This window comes from Carcharodon carcharias, chromosome 5 (genome assembly GCF_017639515.1).
Source record: "Carcharodon carcharias isolate sCarCar2 chromosome 5, sCarCar2.pri, whole genome shotgun sequence".
Taxonomy (NCBI): domain Eukaryota; kingdom Metazoa; phylum Chordata; class Chondrichthyes; order Lamniformes; family Lamnidae; genus Carcharodon; species Carcharodon carcharias.
Window position 1 is genome coordinate 2,995,133 of NC_054471.1, and position 17,477 is coordinate 3,012,609.

General features: G+C 58.0%; 1 protein-coding gene across 1 annotated transcript in view; it reads left to right on the forward strand.

Moving 5' to 3' along the window:
• LOC121278078 (tau-tubulin kinase 1-like) overlaps window positions 1-17,477 on the forward strand; it is a 265,278-nt gene that overhangs the window by 126,721 nt on the left and 121,080 nt on the right. Inside the window, exons 2-4 of the mRNA XM_041188135.1 lie at window positions 10,205-10,270; window positions 11,551-11,643; window positions 13,877-14,002. Of these exons, the coding sequence (XP_041044069.1) occupies window positions 10,205-10,270; window positions 11,551-11,643; window positions 13,877-14,002 (285 nt within the window). The remainder of the gene's footprint in view (window positions 1-10,204; window positions 10,271-11,550; window positions 11,644-13,876; window positions 14,003-17,477) is intronic.

A 17,477-nucleotide genomic window follows, 5' to 3' on the forward strand; every position in this document is an offset into this window, starting at 1 on the left:
TTAGGGTACAGGGGACACACGTTTAGTTAGGGTACAGGGGACACACGTTTAGTTAGGGTACTGGGGACACACGTTTTGTTAGGGTACAGGGGGCACACGTTTAGTTAGGGTACAGGGGACACAGCTTTAGTTAGGGTACAGGGGACACAGCTTTAGTTAGGGTACAGGGGGCACAGATTTAGTTAGGGTATAGGGAACACACCTTTAGTTAGGGTACAGCGGGCACACGTTTAGTTAGGGTACAGGGGACACACGTTTAGTTAGGGTACTGGGGACACACGTTTTGTTAGGGTACAGGGGGCACACGTTTAGTTAGGGTACAGGGGACACAGCTTTAGTTAGGGTACAGGGGACACAGCTTTAGTTAGGGTACAGGGGACACTCCTTTAGTTAGGGTACAGGGGACACACCTTTAATTAGGATACAGGGTACACACCTTTAGTTAGGGTACAGGGTACACACATTTAGTTAGGGTACAGGGGACACACGTTTAGTTAGGGTACAGGGCCACACGTTTAGTTAGGGTACAGGGGACACACGTTTAGTTAGGGTACAGGGGCACACGTTTAGTTAGGGTACAGGGGACACACCTTTAGTTAGGGTACAGGTCACACGTTTAGTTATGGTACTGGGGACACACGTTTAGTTAGGGTACAGGGGACACACCTTTAGTTTGGGTACAGGGGGCACAGCTTTAGTTAGGGTACAGGGGACACAGCTTTAGTTAGGGTACAGGGGACACATGTTTAATTAGGGTACAGGGGACACACGTTTAGTTAGGGTACAGGGCACATGTTTAGTTATGGTACTGGGGACATTCGTTTAGTTAGGGTACAGGGGACACACCTTTAGTTTGGGTACAGGGGGCACAGCTTTAGTTAGGGTACAGGGGACACAGGTTTAGTTAGGGTACAGGGGACACATGTTTAATTAGGGTACAGGGGACACACGTTTATTAGGGTACAGGGGGCACATGTTTAGTCAGGGTACCGGGGACACAGCTTTAGTTAGGGTACAGGGGACATAAGTTTAGTTAGGGTACAGGGGACACACGTTTAGTTAGGGTACAGGGGCACATGTTTAGTTAGGGTACAGGGGACACACGTTTAGTTAGGGTACAGGGGACACACGTTTAGTCAGGGTACAGGGGGCACAGCTTTAGTTAGGGTACAGGGGACACACGTTTAGTTAGGGTACAGGGGGCATACGTTTAGTTAGGGTACAGGGGGCACAGCTTTAGTTAGGGTATAGGGGGCACATGTTTAGTCAGGGTACAGGGGGCACAGCTTTAGTTAGGTTACAGGGGACACACGTTTAGTTAGGGTACAGGGGGCACAGCTTTTGTTAGGGTACAGGGGACACACGTTTAGTTAGGGTACAGGGGGCACAGATTTAGTTAGGGTACAGGGAACACACCTTTAGTTAGGGTACAGAGGACACACGTTTACTTAGGGTACAGGGGACACACGTTTAGTTAGGGTACAGGCGACACGTATTTAGTTAGGGTACAGCGGGCACATGTTTAGTTAGGGTACAGGGGACACACGTTTAGTTAGGGTACTGGGGACACACGTTTTGTTAGGGTACAGGGGGCACACGTTTAGTTATGGTACTCGGGGCACACGTTTAGTTAGGGTACAGGGGACACACGTTTAGTTAGGGTACAGGGGACACACGTTTAGTTAGGGTACAGGGGACACACGTTTAGTTAGGGTATAGGGGACACACCTTTAGTTAGGATACAGGGGACACAGCTTTAGGTAGGGTACAGGGGACACACGTTTAGTTAGGGTATAGGGGACACACCTTTAGTTAGGATACAGGGGACACAGCTTTAGTTAGGGTACTGGGGACACACGTTTTGTTAGGGTACAGGGGGCACACGTTTAGTTATGGTACTGGGGGCACACGTTTAGTTAGGGTACAGAGGTCACATGTTTATTTAGGGTACAGGGGACACACCTTTAGTTAGGGTACAGGGGACACACGTTTAGTTAGGGTACAGGGCCACACGTTTAGTTAGGGTACAGGGGACACACCTTTAGTTAGGGTACAGGGGACACACATTTAGTTAGGGTACAGGGCCACACGTTTAGTTAGGGTATAGGGGACACACCTTTAGTTAGGATACAGGGGACACAGCTTTAGTTAGGGTACAGGGGGCACACCTTTAGTTAGGGTACAGGGGACACACCTTTAGTTAGGGTACAGGGGACACACGTTTAGTCAGGGTACTGGGGACACACGTTTAGTTATGGTACAAGGGACACACGTTTAGTTAGGGTACAGGGGACACACGTTTAGTTAGGGTACAGGGGACACACGTTTAGTTAGGGTACAGGGGGCACAGCTTTAGTTAGGGTACAGGGGACACACGTTTAGTTAGGGTACAGGGGACACACCTTTCGTTAGGGTACAGGGGGCACACAGTTAGGGTACAGGGGGCACACGTTTAGTTAGGGTACGGGGACACACGTTTAGTTAGGGTACAGGGGACATACGTTTAGTTAGGGTACAGGGGACACACGTTTAGTTAGGGTACAGGGGACACACGTTTAGTTAGGGTACAAGGGGCACATGTTTAGTTAGGGTACAGGGGACACACGTTTAGTTAGGGTACAGGGGGCACAGCTTTAGTTAGGGCTACAGGGGGCACAGCTTTAGTTAGGGTACAGGGGACACACGTTTAGTTAGGGTACAGGGGACACACGTTTAGTTAGGGTACAGGGGGCACACAGTTAGGGTACTGGGGGCACACGTTTAGTTAGGGTACAGGGGGCACACGTTTAGTTAGGGTACAGGGGACACACGTTTAGTTAGGGTACAGGGGACACACGTTTAGTTAGGGTACAGGGGACACACCTTTAGTTAGGGTACAGGGGGCACACGTTTAGTTCGGGTACAAGGGGCACACAGTTAGGGTACAGGGGGCACAGCTTTAGTTAGGGTTCTGGGGACACATGTTTTGTTAGGGTACAGGGGGCACAGCTTTAGTTAGGGTTCTGGGGACACATGTTTTGTTACGGTACCGGGGGCACAGCTTTAGTTAGGGTACAGGGGACACACGTTTAGTTAGGGTACAGGGGACACACGTTTAATTAGGGTACAGGGGACACATGTTTAGTTAGGGTACAGGGGACATACGTTTAGTTAGGGTACAGGGGACACACGTTTAGTTAGGGTACAGGGGACATACGTTTAGTTAGGGTACAGGGGACACACGTTTAGTTAGGGTACAGGGGACAGACGTTTAGTTAGGGTACAGGGGACACACGTTTAGTTAGGGTACAGGGGACACACGTTTAGTTAGGGTACAGGGACACTCGTTTAGTTAGGGTACAGGGGACACACCTTTCGTTAGGGTACAGGGGGCACACAGTTAGGGTACGGGGGCACACGTTTAGTTAGGGTACAGGGGACATACGTTTAGTTAGGGTACAGGGGACACACGTTTAGTTAGGGTACAGGGGACACACGTTTAGTTAGGGTACAGGGGACACACGTTTAGTTAGGGTACAGGGGGCACAGCTTTAGTTAGGGCTACAGGGGGCACAGCTTTAGTTAGGGTACAGGGGACACACGTTTAGTTAGGGTACAGGGGACACAACTTTAGTTCGGGTACAAGGGGCACACATTTAGTTAGGGTACAGGGGGCACAGCTTTAGTTAGGGTTCTGGGGACACATGTTTTGTTAGGGTACAGGGGGCACAGCTTTAGTTAGGGTTCTGGGGACACATGTTTTGTTAGGGTACAGGGGACACACGTTTAGTCAGGGTACAGGGGGCACACGTTTAGTTAGGTTACAGGGGACACACGTTTAGTTAGGGTACAGGGGACACACGTTTAGTTAGGGTACAGGGGACACACGTTTAGTTAGGGTACAGGGGACATACGTTTAGTTAGGGTACAGGGGGCACACGTTTAGTTAGGGTACAGGGGACACACATTTAATTAGGGTACAGGGGACACACGTTTAGTTAGGGTACAAGGGGCACATGTTTAGTTAGGGTAGAGGGGACACACGTTTAGTTAGGGCTACAGGGGGCACAGCTTTAGTTAGGGCTACAGGGGGCACAGCTTTAGTTAGGGTACAGGGGACACACGTTTAGTTAGGGTACAGGGAACACACGTTTAGTTAGGGTACAGGGGACACACGTTTAGTTAGGGTACAGGGGACACACCTTTAGTTAGGGTACAGGGGGCACACGTTTAGTTAGGGTACAGGGGGCACACGTTTAGTTCGGGTACAAGGGGCACACAGTTAGGGTACAGGGGGCACAGCTTTAGTTAGGGTTCTGGGGACACATGTTTTGTTAGGGTACAGGGGGCACAGCTTTAGTTAGGGTTCAGGGGACACATGTTTTGTTAGGGTACAGGGGGCACAGCTTTAGTTAGGGTACAGGGGACACACGTTTAGTTAGGGTACAGGGGACACATGTTTAATTAGGGTACAGGGGACACACGTTTAGTTAGGGTACTGGGCACACGTTTAGTTATGGTACTGGGGACATTCGTTTAGTTAGGGTACAGTGGACACAACTTTAGTTAGGTTACAGGGGACACAAGTTTAGTTAAGGTACAGGAGACACACGTTTAGTTAGGGTACAGGGGGCACAGCTTTAGTTAGGGTATAGGGGACACACGTTCAGTTAGGGTACAGGGGACACACCTTTAGTTAGGGTACAGGGGACACACGTTTAGTTAGGGTACAGCGGGCACAGCTTTAGTTAGGGTACAGGGGACACACGTTTAGTTAGGGTACAGGGCGCACACGTTTAGTTATGGTACTGGGGACACACGTTTAGTTAGGATACAGGGGACACACGTTTTGTTAAGGTACAGGGGACACCCGTTTAGTTAGGGTACAGGGCACACACCTTTAGTTAGGGTACAGGGGGCACAGCTTTAGTTAGGGTACAGGGGGCACAGATTTAGTTAGGGTACAGGGGACACACTTTTAGTTAGGGTACAGGGGGCACACGTTTAGTTAGGGTACAGAGGGCACAGCTTTAGTTAGGGTACAGGGGGCACACTTTTAGTTAGGGTACAGGGGACACACATTTAGTTAGGGTACAGGGCCACACGTTTAGTTAGGGTACAGGGGACATACATTTAGTTAGGGTACAGGGGCACACGTTTAGTTAGGGTACAGGGGACACACCTTTCGTTAGGGTACAGGGCACACGTTTAGTTATGGTACTGGGGACACACGTTTAGTTTGGGTACAGGGGACACATGTTTAATTAGGGTACAGGGGACACACATTTAGTTAGGGTACAGGGCACACGTTTAGTTATGGTACTGGGGACATTCGTTTAGTTAGGGCACAGTGGACACAACTTTAGTTAGGTTACAGGGGACACACGTTTAGTTAAGGTACAGGAGACACACGTTTAGTTAGGGTACAGGGGGCACAGCTTTAGATAGGGTACAGGGGACACACGTTTAGTTAGGGTACAGCGGGCACAGCTTTAGTTAGGGTACAGGGGACATACGTTTATTTATGGTACTGGGGACACACGTTTTGTTAAGGTACAGGGGACATACGTTTAGTTAGGGTACAGGGGACACCCGTTTAGTTAGGGTACGGGGACACACCTTATGTTAGGGTACAGGGCACACACCTTTAGTTAGGGTACAGGGGACACACCTTTAATTAGGGTACAGGGAACGCATCTTTAGTTAGGGTACAGGGCACACACCTTTAGTTAGGGTACAGGGGACACAAGTTTAGTTAGGGTACAGGGGACACACGTTTAGTTAGGGTACAGGGGACACACGTTTATTTAGGGTACAGGGGGCACACATTTAGTAAGGGTACAGGGGGCACAGCTTTAGTTAGGGTACAGGGGACACACGTTCAGTTAGGGTACAGGGGGCACAGCTTTAGTTAGGGTACAGGGGGCACACGTTTAGTAAGGGTACAGGGGGCACACGTTTAGTTAGGGTACAGGGGGCACAGCTTTAGTTAGGGTACAGGGGGCACACGTTTAGTTAGGGTACAGGGGACACACGTTTAGTTAGGGTACAGGGGACACACGTTTAGTTAGGGTATGGGGGCACAGCTTTAGTTAGGGTTCTGGGGACGCATGTTTAGTTAGGGTACAGGGGACACACGTTTAGTTAGGGTACGGGGGCACAGCTTTAGTTAGGGTACAGGGGACACACGGTTAGTTAGGGTACAGGGGATACACGTTTAGTTAGGGTACAGGGGGCACAGCTTTAGTTAGGGTTCAGGGGACGCATGTTTAGTTAGGGTACAGGGGATGCACGTTTAGTTAGGGTACAGGGGGCACAGCTTTAGTTAGGGTTCAGGGGACGCATGTTTAGTTAGGGTACAGGGGACACACGTTTAGTTAGGGTACGGGGGCACAGCTTTAGTTAGGGTATAGGGGACACACGTTAGGTTAGGGTACAGGGGGAACAGCTTTACTTAGGGTTCAGGGGACGCATGTTTAGTTAGGGTACAGGGGATGCACGTTTAGTTAGGGTTCAGGGGACGCATGTTTAGTTAGGGTACAGGGGCACACGTTTAGTTAGGGTACAGGGGACACGAGGCTGTAGTCAGGAGTCAGTGGGCAGACAGGGAGTTGCAGGTTGTGTATAGTGAACACAGCGATGTGGGGAGGGACAGAGGGGTGAATTGAGGGTAATTTGTCCGTGCTGGAGCGAGCTGGGCTGGTTTTACCGTGGGTCAGTGTTAGTGTGCTACGTAAGGGAGCTAGGTCCCTGGCCCAAGATTTGACTTTTCTTTGCTTCTTTTTATTTTTGCCCTTTCTGTCTGTGTTTTGCTAGCATTTCAAACCTTGAGATGAGAATTGATTTGATCAGAAGGGAGGGGTAGCCCAGGGCATCCTGGGGGGGTTACCCTGGGCCTGCCTGGGGGGGGTTACCCTGGGCCTGCCTGGGGGGGTTACCCTGGGCCTGCCTGGGGAGGGAGGTTACCCTGGGCCTGCCTGGGGGGGTTACCCTGGGCCTGCCTTGGGGGGGAGGTTACCCTGGGCCTGCCTGGGGGGGAAGGTTACCCTGGGCCTGCCTGGGGGGGGAGGTTACCCTGGGCCTGCCTGGGGGGGTTACCCTGGGCCTGCCTGGGGGGGAGGTTACCCTGGGCCTGCCTGGGGGGGTTACCCTGGGCCTGCCTGGGGAGGGAGGTTACCCTGGGCCTGCCTGGGGGAGGTTACCCTGGGCCTGCCTGGGGGGGTTACCCTGGGCCTGCCTGGGGGGGGAGGTTACCCTGGGCCTGCCTGGGGGGGTTACCCTGGGCCTGCCTGGGGAGGGAGGTTACCCTGGGCCTGCCTGGGGAGGTTACCCTGGGCCTGCCTGGGGGGGTTACCCTGGGCCTGCCTGGGGGGGTTACCCTGGGCCTGCCTGGGGGGGTTACCCTGGGCCTGCCTGGGGAGGGAGGTTACCCTGGGCCTGCCTGGGGGAGGTTACCCTGGGCCTGCCTGGGGGGGTTACCCTGGGCCTGCCTGGGGAGGGAGGTTACCCTGGGCCTGCCTGGGGAGGTTACCCTGGGCCTGCCTGGGGGGGTTACCCTGGGCCTGCCTGGGGGGGTTACCCTGGGCCTGCCTGGGGGGGGAGGTTACCCTGGGCCTGCCTGGGGGGGTTACCCTGGGCCTGCCTGGGGAGGGAGGTTACCCTGGGCCTGCCTGGGGAGGTTACCCTGGGCCTGCCTGGGGGGGTTACCCTGGGCCTGCCTTGGGGGGGAGGTTACCCTGGGCCTGCCTGGGGGGGGAGGTTACCCTGGGCCTGCCTGGGGAGGTTACCCTGGGCCTGCCTGGGGGGGTTACCCTGGGCCTGCCTGGGGAGGGAGGTTACCCTGGGCCTGCCTGGGGGGGTTACCCTGGGCCTGCCTTGGGGGGGAGGTTACCCTGGGCCTGTCTGGGGGGGGAGGTTACCCTGGGCCTGCCTGGGGGGGGTTACCCTGGGCCTGCCTGGGGAGGGAGGTTACCCTGGGCCTGCCTGGGGGGGTTACCCTGGGCCTGCCTGGGGGGGAGGTTACCCTGGGCCTGCCTGGGGGGGGTTACCCTGGGCCTGCCTGGGGGGGGGGTTACCCTGGGCCTGCCTGGGGGGGGGGTTACCCTGGGCCTGCCTGGGGGGGTTACCCTGGGCCTGCCTGGGGGGGAGGTTACCCTGGGCCTGCCTGGGGGGGGGGGGTTACCCTGGGCCTGCCTGGGGAGGGAGGTTACCCTGGGCCTGCCTGGGGAGGTTACCCTGGGCCTGCCTGGGGGGGGGGGGTTACCCTGGGCCTGCCTGGGGGGGGAGGTTACCCTGGGCCTGCCTGGGGAGGTTACCCTGGGCCTGCCTGGGGGGGAGGTTACCCTGGGCCTGCCTGGGGAGGTTACCCTGGGACTGCCTTGGGGGGGAGGTTACCCTGGGCCTGCCTTGGGGGGGAGGTTACCCTGGGCCTGTCTGGGGGGGGAGGTTACCCTGGGCCTGCCTGGGGGGGGGTTACCCTGGGCCTGCCTGGGGAGGGAGGTTACCCTGGGCCTGCCTGGGGAGGTTACCCTGGGCCTGCCTGGGGGGGTTACCCTGGGCCTGCCTGGGGAGGTTACCCTGGGCCTGCCTGGGGGGGTTACCCTGGGCCTGCCTGGGGGGGGGGGGGGTTACCCTGGGCCTGCCTGGGGGGGGGGGGGGTTACCCTGGGCCTGCCTGGGGGGGGAGGTTACCCTGGGCCTGCCTGGGGGGGGAGGTTACCCTGGGCCTGCCTGGGGGGGGTTACCCTGGGCCTGCCTGGGGGGGGGTTACCCTGGGCCTGCCTGGGGGGGGTTACCCTGGGACTGCCTGGGGGGGTTACCCTGGGCCTGCCTGGGGGGGAGGTTACCCTGGGCCTGCCTGGGGGAGGTTACCCTGGGCCTGCCTGGGGGGGTTACCCTGGGCCTGCCTGGGGGGGTTACCCTGGGCCTGCCTGGGGGGGGGGGGTTACCCTGGGCCTGCCTGGGGGGGGGGGGTTACCCTGGGCCTGCCTGGGGGGGTTACCCTGGGCCTGCCTGGGGGGGTTACCCTGGGACTGCCTGGGGGGGGTTACCCTGGGCCTGCCTGGGGGGGGAGGTTACCCTGGGCCTGCCTGGGGGGGGTTACCCTGGGCCTGCCTGGGGAGGTTACCCTGGGCCTGCCTGGGGGGGTTACCCTGGGCCTGCCTGGGGGGGTTACCCTGGGCCTGCCTGGGGGGGGTTACCCTGGGCCTGCCTGGGGGGGGAGGTTACCCTGGGCCTGCCTGGGGGGGTTACCCTGGGCCTGCCTGGGACTAGGCCGGGACTGCCTGGGGGGGGAGGTTACCCTGGGCCTGCCTGGGGGGGGTTACCCTGGGCCTGCCTGGGGGGGGAGGTTACCCTGGGCCTGCCTGGGGGGGTTACCCTGGGCCTGCCTGGGGGGGGAGGTTACCCTGGGCCTGCCTGGGGGGGTTACCCTGGGCCTGCCTGGGGGGGTTACCCTGGGCCTGCCTGGGGGGGTTACCCTGGGCCTGCCTGGGACTAGGCCGGGACTGCCTGGGGGGGGGTTACCCTGGGCCTGCCTGGGGGGGGAGGTTACCCTGGGCCTGCCTGGGGGGGTTACCCTGGGCCTGCCTGGGGAGGTTACCCTGGGCCTGCCTGGGGGGTGAGGTTACCCTGGGCCTGCCTGGGACTAGGCCGGGACTGCCTGGGGGGGGGTTACCCTGGGCCTGCCTGGGGGGGAGGTTACCCTGGGCCTGCCTGGGGGGGTTACCCTGGGCCTGCCTGGGGGGGGGTTACCCTGGGCCTGCCTGGGACTAGGCCGGGACTGCCTGGGGGGGGGTTACCCTGGGCCTGCCTGGGGGGGAGGTTACCCTGGGCCTGCCTGGGGGGGTTACCCTGGGCCTGCCTGGGGGGGGAGGTTACCCTGGGCCTGCCTGGGGGGGTTACCCTGGGCCTGCCTGGGGGGGGAGGTTACCCTGGGCCTGCCTGGGGGGGGTTACCCTGGGCCTGCCTGGGGGGGTTACCCTGGGCCTGCCTGGGGGGGGAGGTTACCCTGGGCCTGCCTGGGGGGGGTTACCCTGGGCCTGCCTGGGGGGGGAGGTTACCCTGGGCCTGCCTGGGACTAGGCCGGGCCTGCCTGGGGGGGTTACCCTGGGCCTGCCTGGGGAGGTTACCCTGGGCCTGCCTGGGGGGGGGAGGTTACCCTGGGCCTGCCTGGGACTGCTGTACGAGCAGTGTCATATTGACCTCTGTCTGATTGCCTTTTGCAGCCTCGAGCTGTTGCTGGATTCCGAGGAACTGTTCGCTACGCGTCAGTCAACGCCCATAAAAACCGAGTAAGGGAACTCGTGTTAAAGCTTAAATAACAAAAGACAAAGCTGCTAAAACTCAGCTGGGTCTGGCAGCACCTGTGGAGAGAGAAACAGAGTCAACGTCTGGAGGTTACAGGACTCTTTCTCAGTTTAGTTTTCTGGGGCAGGGTGAGATGGAGCCAGGAGACACAGCAGAGACTTGAAGCTGTACTGAGCCCCCAAGGCAATAAGAAACCGATTGGGGTTAAAGGTAGTTACTCCGACTGGCAGAAGGTGGGAAGTAATGGTCCACACAGGGATCGAGGCTGGGATTTACGGAAACAATTTGGACTCGGGATTCAGGAATACAATTTGTGGATGCTACCTGATTGTTGGAGAGTATGTTTATTACAGAGATGGGTTGTGATGAAATACAGGAAGACAATAGTAAAATTGCAGAATGGGAATAAAAGGCAAGGGACAAATGAACTTCAAAGTAGATAAATGTGAAGTGATACATAGAAGAAAAGGAGGGTCACATCCTCCTTACAAACTTGTGTCTAATTGGACCTGGGTTTACAGAAACACAAATCACTAACAGGTTAATGAAGCTATTTAAAAAGCTAGCCAAGCACTGGGGTTCACTGCTGGAAGGTGAGAATGAAAAATCAGAAGCTCTGTTAAACTTGTGTAGAACCTGATTGGACCACATCTGGAGCACTGTGAACAGCTGTGCCCTCCATATTAGCAAAGGAACCCGAGATTTACTCAAATGAGAGCAGAACGTGGAGGTGTAGCTCCCTCAGGAAATGATTGGCAGACTCGGCCTCTCTTGAAAGAAGGCGGCTAAGGGCTGACCTTATAGAGGAAACGAGAGAGTGGATCGAGAGAGAACGTTTCCTCTTGTGGGGAAGAGCAGAACTACAGGCCAATGATATAATCCAGAAGAAGCTTCTTTACCCAGAGACTGGTGAGAATGTGGAAATCTCTCTCCTGCAGGGTGTGGGTCAGATGAAGGGGAAATGAGAAGGAACTGGTGATAGGTTGGGATGAAGAGAGATGAGAGGAGACTTATGTGGAGCATAAATGTGCTGCTGCGCTGTGACTATATGTAATAGTTGGTGGAATGGAAATGTTGCAGGGCAGCGCTGTGACCAGTGGGGTAGCTGGAGTGTAATCGAGGCACTGACGGTGCTGCACAGAGGTCACTGCCCTGGGCTGCTATAGCACAGCTTTAGAAAGGAGAAGGGATAAACAGGAGGAAGAGAAAGCTAGGGCAAATACAGGCTGTGACAATGATTGACTGTCACATGCTCAATCTACAGGAGATGGGTCGACACGATGATCTCTGGTCACTTTTCTACATGTTGGTCGAGTTTGCAGTCGGTCAGCTGCCCTGGAGGAAGATCAAAGACAAGGTACATGATCCTTAAACCAGGTGACAAATATATCATCCCTACTCGGGCGGGGGGGCTAAATTTCCAACCAGGAAAATGATCTCCACCTGCGGGTGGGAGTGGGGTGCGATCAGAATGAGGGGCTTTCTATATTAATCATTGAATGGTTACAGCACTGAAGTGGTCCATTCAGCCTGTCAAATCTGTGCTGGATCTCTGCATGAGCAGTTTAGTTAGTCCCATTCGCTTACCCTTGCCCTGTGGCCGCGCATTCCTTTTCTCTGCTGATAGTTATCCAGTTCCATTTTGATAGCCACAATTTATTTTGCCTCCATCGCACTCTCGGGCAGTGCATTGCAAAAGCTCCGCACTTTCTAAACTGGTTGATGTATTCTAGTTCCAAGTATCGTCAATCTTTACCTCTTAGTTCCTTCAAGCTCAGCTCCCTTTCCTTGGCTGTGATGTTAGCTCTTCACTTTCCCATTCTGTGCTTGTTCTACAATGCTCTCCATTGCTCTGTCTGTGACTCTGCTACTTTATGTCCTCTAATCCTCCCCTGGTGCTCCCTGTGATCCCCAAATCAGGGAACGAGGTATGTCACCCCTAATTCAGGGCAATCGGGGGCAAGTTAGTTTGTGTGCTTGTGTCCCTTTGTGTGTGTGTTTGTGTATGTGGCTTGCTACAACAATACCTTGCATTTAAATATCTCCTTTAAGATTGTACTATGCCTAGGACACTTCACAGGGGCATTATAAAACAGGATTTGAAACCGAGCCACATATTGCAATAGTTGGGTAGATGACCTGAAACTTGGTCAGACAGGAAAGTTTTCAGCAGCCTCCGGAAGGAAAAAAGCAAGGTAGAGAAGTGGGGAGGATTATGGAGGGATTTCCAGAGCTCCTGAAGGCATAGCCACTAACGGTGGAGCGATTAAAACTGGGGATGTGTAAGAGGCCAGGATTGGATTAGGAGCAGGGGTAGGTCACTCAGCTCCTCGATTGGAGGAATGGAATTTTCATGTGCACCTTAGATGGGTGAGTGTGTGTGATCATGCGATTCACTGTGTTTGCACTTACAAGAGTGATTGTGCATCTGCGCACATGTGCGTGTGCAAGTGACAAAGTCATTGTGTGTACGAATCCAGTGTCTGTGTCCCTGCACTGCGCGTCTGCCTGAATGAGCATATCTCTGTGCACGTGTCTCAATGGGCATGAGTGTGTCTCTGTGCGACTGTGTGCATGTGAGTACGAATGTGTGACTGTGTGTGAGTACAAGTGTGTGTCTGTGTGACTGTGTTTGTGAGTGTCTGTGTGATTGTATGAGTATGAGTGTGTGTCTATGTGACTGTGTGTGAGAGTACGAGTGTGTGACTGTGTGAGAGTACGAGTGTGTGACTGTGTGAGAGTACGAGTGTGTGACTGTGTGAGAGTACGAGTGTGTGACTGTGTGAGAGTACGAGTGTGTGACTGTGTGAGAGTACGAGTGTGTGACTGTGTGAGAGTACGAGTGTGTGACTGTGTGAGAGTACGAGTGTGTGACTGTGTGAGAGTACGAGTGTGTGACTGTGTGAGAGTACGAGTGTGTGACTGTGTGAGAGTACGAGTGTGTGACTGTGTGAGAGTACAAGTGTGTGACTGTGTGTGAGAGTAAGAGTGTGACTGTGTGAGAGTACGAGTGTGTGACTGTGTGACAGTACGAGTGTGTGACTGTGTGTGAGTACGAGTGTGTGACTGTGTGTGAGTACGAGTGTGTGACTGTGTGTGAGTACGAGTGTGTGACTGTGTGTGAGAGTACGAGTGTGTGACTGTGTGAGAGTACGAGTGTGTGACTGTGTGAGAGTACGAGTGTGTGACTGTGTGAGAGTACGAGTGTGTGACTGTGTGTGAGAGTACGAGTGTGTGACTGTGTGTGAGAGTACGAGTGTGTGACTGTGTGTGAGAGTACGAGTGTGTGACTGTGTGTGTGTATACGAGTTAGTGACTGTGTGTGTGTACGAGTGTGTGACTGTGTGTGTGTACGAGTGTGTGACTGTGTGTGTGTATGAGTGTGTGACTGTGTGTGTGTGTTTGTGTGTACGAGTGTGTGACTGTGTGTGTGTGTGTGTATACGAGTGTGTGACTGTGTGTGTGTACGAGTGTGTGACTGTGTGTGTGTACGAGTGTGTGACTGTGTGTGTGTGTGTATACGAGTGTGTGACTGTGTGTTGATATACCTGTATATTTATTTGTGCCGCTGTCTTGTTGTCTTACCACAGGAGCAGGTTGGCCTCATTAAGGAAAAGTACGATCACCGGATGCTCCTGAAGCACATGCCATCCGAGTTCCAGAGCTTCCTCGATCACGTTTCCACTTTAGATTATTTTACCAAACCAGATTACCAGGTACACTGGATCCCCCTGCACTGTCCCCAACACTGGCTCTCTCCTTATTGTGTGTGGGGAAGGGGTGGGGCACGTGTGGGTGGGGGGAGTGGCAGGAAACTGGTTGAGGAGAGGGAGTGGGGTGCGAGCGAGGGGGAGAGGGGGCTGGGTGAGGAGGAGGGGAGGCAGGGTGAGGGGCAGGAGTGGGGCGCAAGTGAGGGGGAGGGGGGCTGGGTGAGGGGCAGGAGTGGGATGTGAGTGAGGGGGGCAGGGTGAGGGGCAGGAGTGGGGCGCGAGTGAGGGGGAGGGAGGGCTGGGTGAGGGGCAGGAGTGGGGCGCGAGTGAGGGGGAGGGGGCAGAGTGAGGGGAGGGAGTGGGGTGTGAGTGAGGGGGAGGTGGGGCTGGGGGAGGGAGTGGGGTGTGAGTGAGGGGGAGGTGGGGCTGGGGGAGGGAGTGGGGTGTGAGTGAGGGGGAGGTGGGGCTGGGGGAGGGAGTGAGGGGGAGGTGGGGCTGGGGGAGGGAGTGGGGTGTGAGTGAGGGGGAGGGGGCAGAGTGAGGGGAGGGAGTGGGGTGTGAGTGAGGGGGAGGTGGGGCTGGGTGAGGGGGTGGGGAGCTGTGTGAGGGGGTGGGGTGTGAGTGAGGGGATGGGGAGCTGGGTGAGGGGTGGGAGTGGGGTGTGAATGAGGGGGAGGGGGGCTGGATGTGGAGAGGGGATGAGGTGTGGATGGAGGGTGCTGGGGAGGGGGTGGGGTGTGAGTGAGGGGGTGGGGGTCTGGGTGAGGGGGCGGGGGGGGTGTGAGTGAGGGGATGGGGAGCTGGGTGAGGGGGTGGGGTGTGAGTGAGGGGGAGGGGGGTTCTGGGTAAGGGGGTGGGGGTCTGGGTGAGGGGGCGGGGGGGGTGTGAGTGAGGGGATGGGGAGCTGGGTAAGGGGGTGGGGTCTGGGTGAGGGGGTGGGGTGTGAGTGAGGGGATGGGGAGCTGGGTGAGGGGTGGGAGTGGGGTGTGAATGAGGGGGAGGGGGGCTGGATGTGGAGAGGGGATGAGGTGTGGATGGAGGGTGCTGGGGAGGGGGTGGGGTGTGAGTGAGGGATGGGGAGCTGGGTGAGGGGGCGGGGGGGTGTGAGTGAGGGGGGAGGGGGGTTCTGGGTAAGGGGGTGGGGGGTCTGGGTGAGGGGGTGGGGGTCTGGGTGAGGGGGTGGGGGTCTGGGTGAGGGGTGGGGTGTGAGTGAGGGGATGGGGAGCTGGGTGAGGGGTGGGAGTGGGGTGTGAATGAGGGGGAGGGGGGCTGGATGTGGAGAGGGGATGAGGTGTGGTGCTGGGGAGGGGGTGGGGTGTGAGTGAGGGGATGGGGAGCTGGGTGAGGGGTGGGGTGTGATTGAGGGGGAGGGGGGTTCTGGGTAAGGGGGTGGGGGTCTGGGTGAGGGGGTGGGGGGGTGTGAGTGCGGGGGAGGGGGGTTCTGGGTAAGGGGGTGGGGGTCTGGGTGAGGGGGTGGGGTGTGAGTGAGGGGATGGGGAGCTGGGTGAGGGGTGGGGTGTGAGTGAGGGGGAGGGGAGTTCTGGGTAAGGGGGTGGGGGTCTGGGTGAGGGGGTGGGGGGTCTGGGTGAGGGGGTGGGGGTCTGGGTGAGGGGGTGGGGGTCTGGGTGAGGGGGTGGGGTGTGAGTGAGGGGGTGGGGGTCTGGGTGAGGGGGAGGGGGGTGTGAGTGAGGGGGAGGGGAGTTCTGGGTAAGGGGGTGGGGGTCTGGGTGAGGAGGTGGGGTGTGAGTGAGGGGGTGGGGGTGTGAGTGAGGGGGAGGGGGGTTCTGGGTAAGGGGGTGGGGGTCTGGGTGAGGGGGGGTGGGGTGTGAGTGAGGGGGAGGGGGGTTCTGGGTAAGGGGGTGGGGGTCTGGGTGAGGGGGCGGGGGGTGTGAGTGAGGGGGAGGGGGGTTCTGGGTAAGGGGGTGGGGGTCTGGGTGAGGGGTGGGGTGTGAGTGAGGGGATGGGGTGCTGGGGAGGGGGTGGGGTGTGAGTGAGGGGATGGGGAGCTGGGTGAGGGGGCGGGGGGGTGTGAATGAGGGGGAGGGGGGCTGGATGTGGAGAGGGGATGAGGTGTGGATGGAGGGTGCTGGGGAGGGGGTGGGGTGTGAGTGAGGGGGTGGGGGTCTGGGTGAGGGGGCGGGGGGGGGTGTGAGTGAGGGGGAGGGGGGTTCTGGGTGAGGGGGTGGGGTCTGGGTGAGGGGGTGGGGTGTGAGTGAGGGGATGGGGTGCTGGGGAGGGGGTGGGGTGTGAGTGAGGGGATGGGGAGCTGGGTGAGGGGGCGGGGGGGTGTGAATGAGGGGGAGGGGGGCTGGATGTGGAGAGGGGATGAGGTGTGGATGGAGGGTGCTGGGGAGGGGGTGGGGTGTGAGTGAGGGGGAGGGGGGTTCTGGTAAGGGGGTGGGGGTCTGGGTAAGGGGGTGGGGTCTGGGTGAGGGGTGGGGTGTGAGTGAGGGGATGGGAGCTGGGTGAGGGGTGGGAGTGGGGTGTGAATGAGGGGGAGGGGGGCTGGATGTGGAGAGGGGATGAGGTGTGGATGGAGGGTGCTGGGGAGGGGGTGGGGTGTGAGTGAGGGGATGGGGAGCTGGGTGAGGGGTGGGGGTGTGATTGAGGGGGAGGGGAGTTCTGGGTAAGGGGGTGGGGGTCTGGGTGAGGGGATGGGAGCTGGATGAGGGGGAGGGGGGTCTGCGTAAGGGGGTGGGGTCTGGGTGAGAGGGTGGGTGTGAGTGATGGGGAGGGGGCTGGATGTGGAGAGGGGGTGAGGTGTGGATGGAGGGTGCTGGGGAGGGGGTGGGGTGTGATTGAGGGGGAGGGGGGTTCTGGGTAAGGGGGTGGGGGTCTGGGTGAGGGGGGTGGGGTGTGAGTGAGGGGGAGGGGGGTTCTGGGTAAGGGGGTGGGGGTCTGGGTGAGGGGGTGGGGTCTGGGTGAGGGGGTGGGGTGTGAGTGAGGGGAGGGGGGTTCTGGGTGAGGGGGTGGGGGTCTGGGTGAGGGGGGGTGGGGTGTGAGTGAGGGGATGGGGAGCTGGGTGAGGGGTGGGAGTGGGGTGTGAATGAGGGGGAGGGGGGCCTGGATGTGGAGAGGGGATGAGGTGTGGATGGAGGGTGCTGGGGAGGGGGTGGGGTGTGAGTGAGGGGATGGGGAGCTGGGTGAGGGGGCGGGGGGTGTGAGTGAGGGGATGGGGAGCTGGGTGAGGGGGTGGGGGTCTGGGTGAGGGGGTGGGGTGTGAATGAGGGGGAGGGGAGCTGGGTGAGGGGGTGGGGGTCTGGGTGAGGGGTGGGGTGTGAGTGAGGGGGAGGGGAGCTGGGTGAGGGGTGGGGGTCTGGGTGAGGGGTGGGGTGTGAGTGAGGGGATGGGGAGCTGGGTGAGGGGGCGGGGGGTGAGTGAGGGGGAGGGGGGTTCTGGGTAAGGGGGTGGGGTCTGGGTGAGGGGGAGGGGGGTGTGAGTGAGGGGGAGGGGGGTTCTGGGTAAGGGGGTGGGGGTCTGG